Source organism: Thalassophryne amazonica, chromosome 16, assembly GCF_902500255.1.
Source record: "Thalassophryne amazonica chromosome 16, fThaAma1.1, whole genome shotgun sequence".
Taxonomy (NCBI): domain Eukaryota; kingdom Metazoa; phylum Chordata; class Actinopteri; order Batrachoidiformes; family Batrachoididae; genus Thalassophryne; species Thalassophryne amazonica.
In genome coordinates, this window is record NC_047118.1 from 56,127,024 (window position 1) to 56,128,616 (window position 1,593).

General features: G+C 41.4%; 1 gene segment (V, D, J or C); it reads left to right on the top strand.

The window, feature by feature from the left end:
* Positions 1–574: 574 nt before the first annotated feature.
* Positions 575–1,025, top strand: LOC117528738. The segment is given in 2 exon segments: positions 575–614; positions 688–1,025. Coding segments are annotated over 2 exon segments (378 nt in total).
* Positions 1,026–1,593: the final 568 nt, after the last annotated feature.

Genomic DNA, 1,593 nt, shown 5'->3' on the forward strand with positions numbered 1-1,593 from the left:
TACATTTACTGTTACCTACCTTTTGTGTGTAGTTTTGTTAAAAATTTGATTGCAAAACAAAGTCTGCATGAAGGACTTCAAATATGTTTGTCTTTTAACCAAGTATTTCCAATTAGTTTGGGGAGTTCACATCAGCATTACAAAAACAAATGTTGGGCAGTTGTTTTGATTAACATGATTGGCATTTGGCTTATGTCTAAAACAGGTTAACCCGGCAGTGCCGTGTGCCCCAGCTAGTATATATGTGTATATTTGAAAAAAAAAAAAATTGGTTTAAAAAAAAAACATCCTTCATCAGTGAAGCATCACCTTTAAACTTTCTCTTCCTTCCCAGGATGCACCTGCAGGCCTCTGATTATTTATAGCTGAAATGTAAATGCTGAGGTCAAAGGTCAGGTGTTTGCATAATGTTTGCATAAGTGACGTGCTTCCTCCTCCTCCTGTCAATCACTGTGATGTTGAGTGTGGTATTAAATTGCTCCTCCTGCACCTCCTCTGGTCATCCTCCACAGCCTCTAATGTGTCAGCAGTAAGTTTCCACGTTCCAAGTCCATTGTGAGCACACAGTGACAACATGCTGGGGAGCCTCTGCACTCTCATCACTGCTCTAACATGTAAGGAGGCTGACTTACTGCAGCTTTCAGCTCAGTCTGTTTCTTTCTCTTCATCTCATCTTCTTCTTTCCAGGTGTCAGTGGTGTGACCGTGGTGACACAGAAGCCTGCTGTTGTCACGGTGACCACAGGAAACACAGCCACCATGGACTGTAACCTGGGAACTGTTACTAATAGTGCAGCTCGCTGGTACAAACAGATTCCAGGAGGAGTTCCTCAGTTTGTGTTGTATTATCATCATTCTTACAGCTCTCCAGAGTATGGTTCTGGTTTCTTGCCTCCTAAATTCACATCGACTCATCAGTCACAATCAGATTATCGTTTGATCATCAAGAATGTGGAGCAGTCAGACTCAGCTGTGTATTACTGTCAAACGAGGGACAACTCTGTTAATGAACACGTATCACAGTGATTCATTCTGTGACAAAAATCTCCTCACTAAATACTTCTGCTTTTTTTCTGCTTGGACACATTTTCACTGATGCTGAACCTTTGGAGAGTTCGTTCTGTTGCAGATTTCTTGTTCACCCTCATGAATTAGTGCATTGATTCTTTCAAATTTTCCAATAAATTTACATGAACAACACACCAAATTTTCATGTCTGAGACTGTCAGGTAAAACTTCAAAACCAACACATTTTGACAGAGAGAGGATGAAGAAATGTCTGTTTCGGCTTCATTCTTCCTGAAGATTTTGCTGCATGTCACAGTCCAGCTGCTCCTTTCAGTGTACAGTTTTTTTTTAATCTCCTCACCATGTTTGCATGGGTTCCCTCTCGTTGCTCTGGCCTCCTCCTGCATCCAAAGAAAAAGAGTTTGTGTGAACTGGTGACTTGAAATTGACCATAGGTGTGATTGTGTTTTTCTATCTGTATGTGGTCCTTCAACAGACTGGGGTCCTGTCCAGGGTGTACGTGCTTTTTGCCCTACGACTGCTGTGATAGGCTCCTGCACTCTGTGACCTTTTTTTTTTTTTTTTT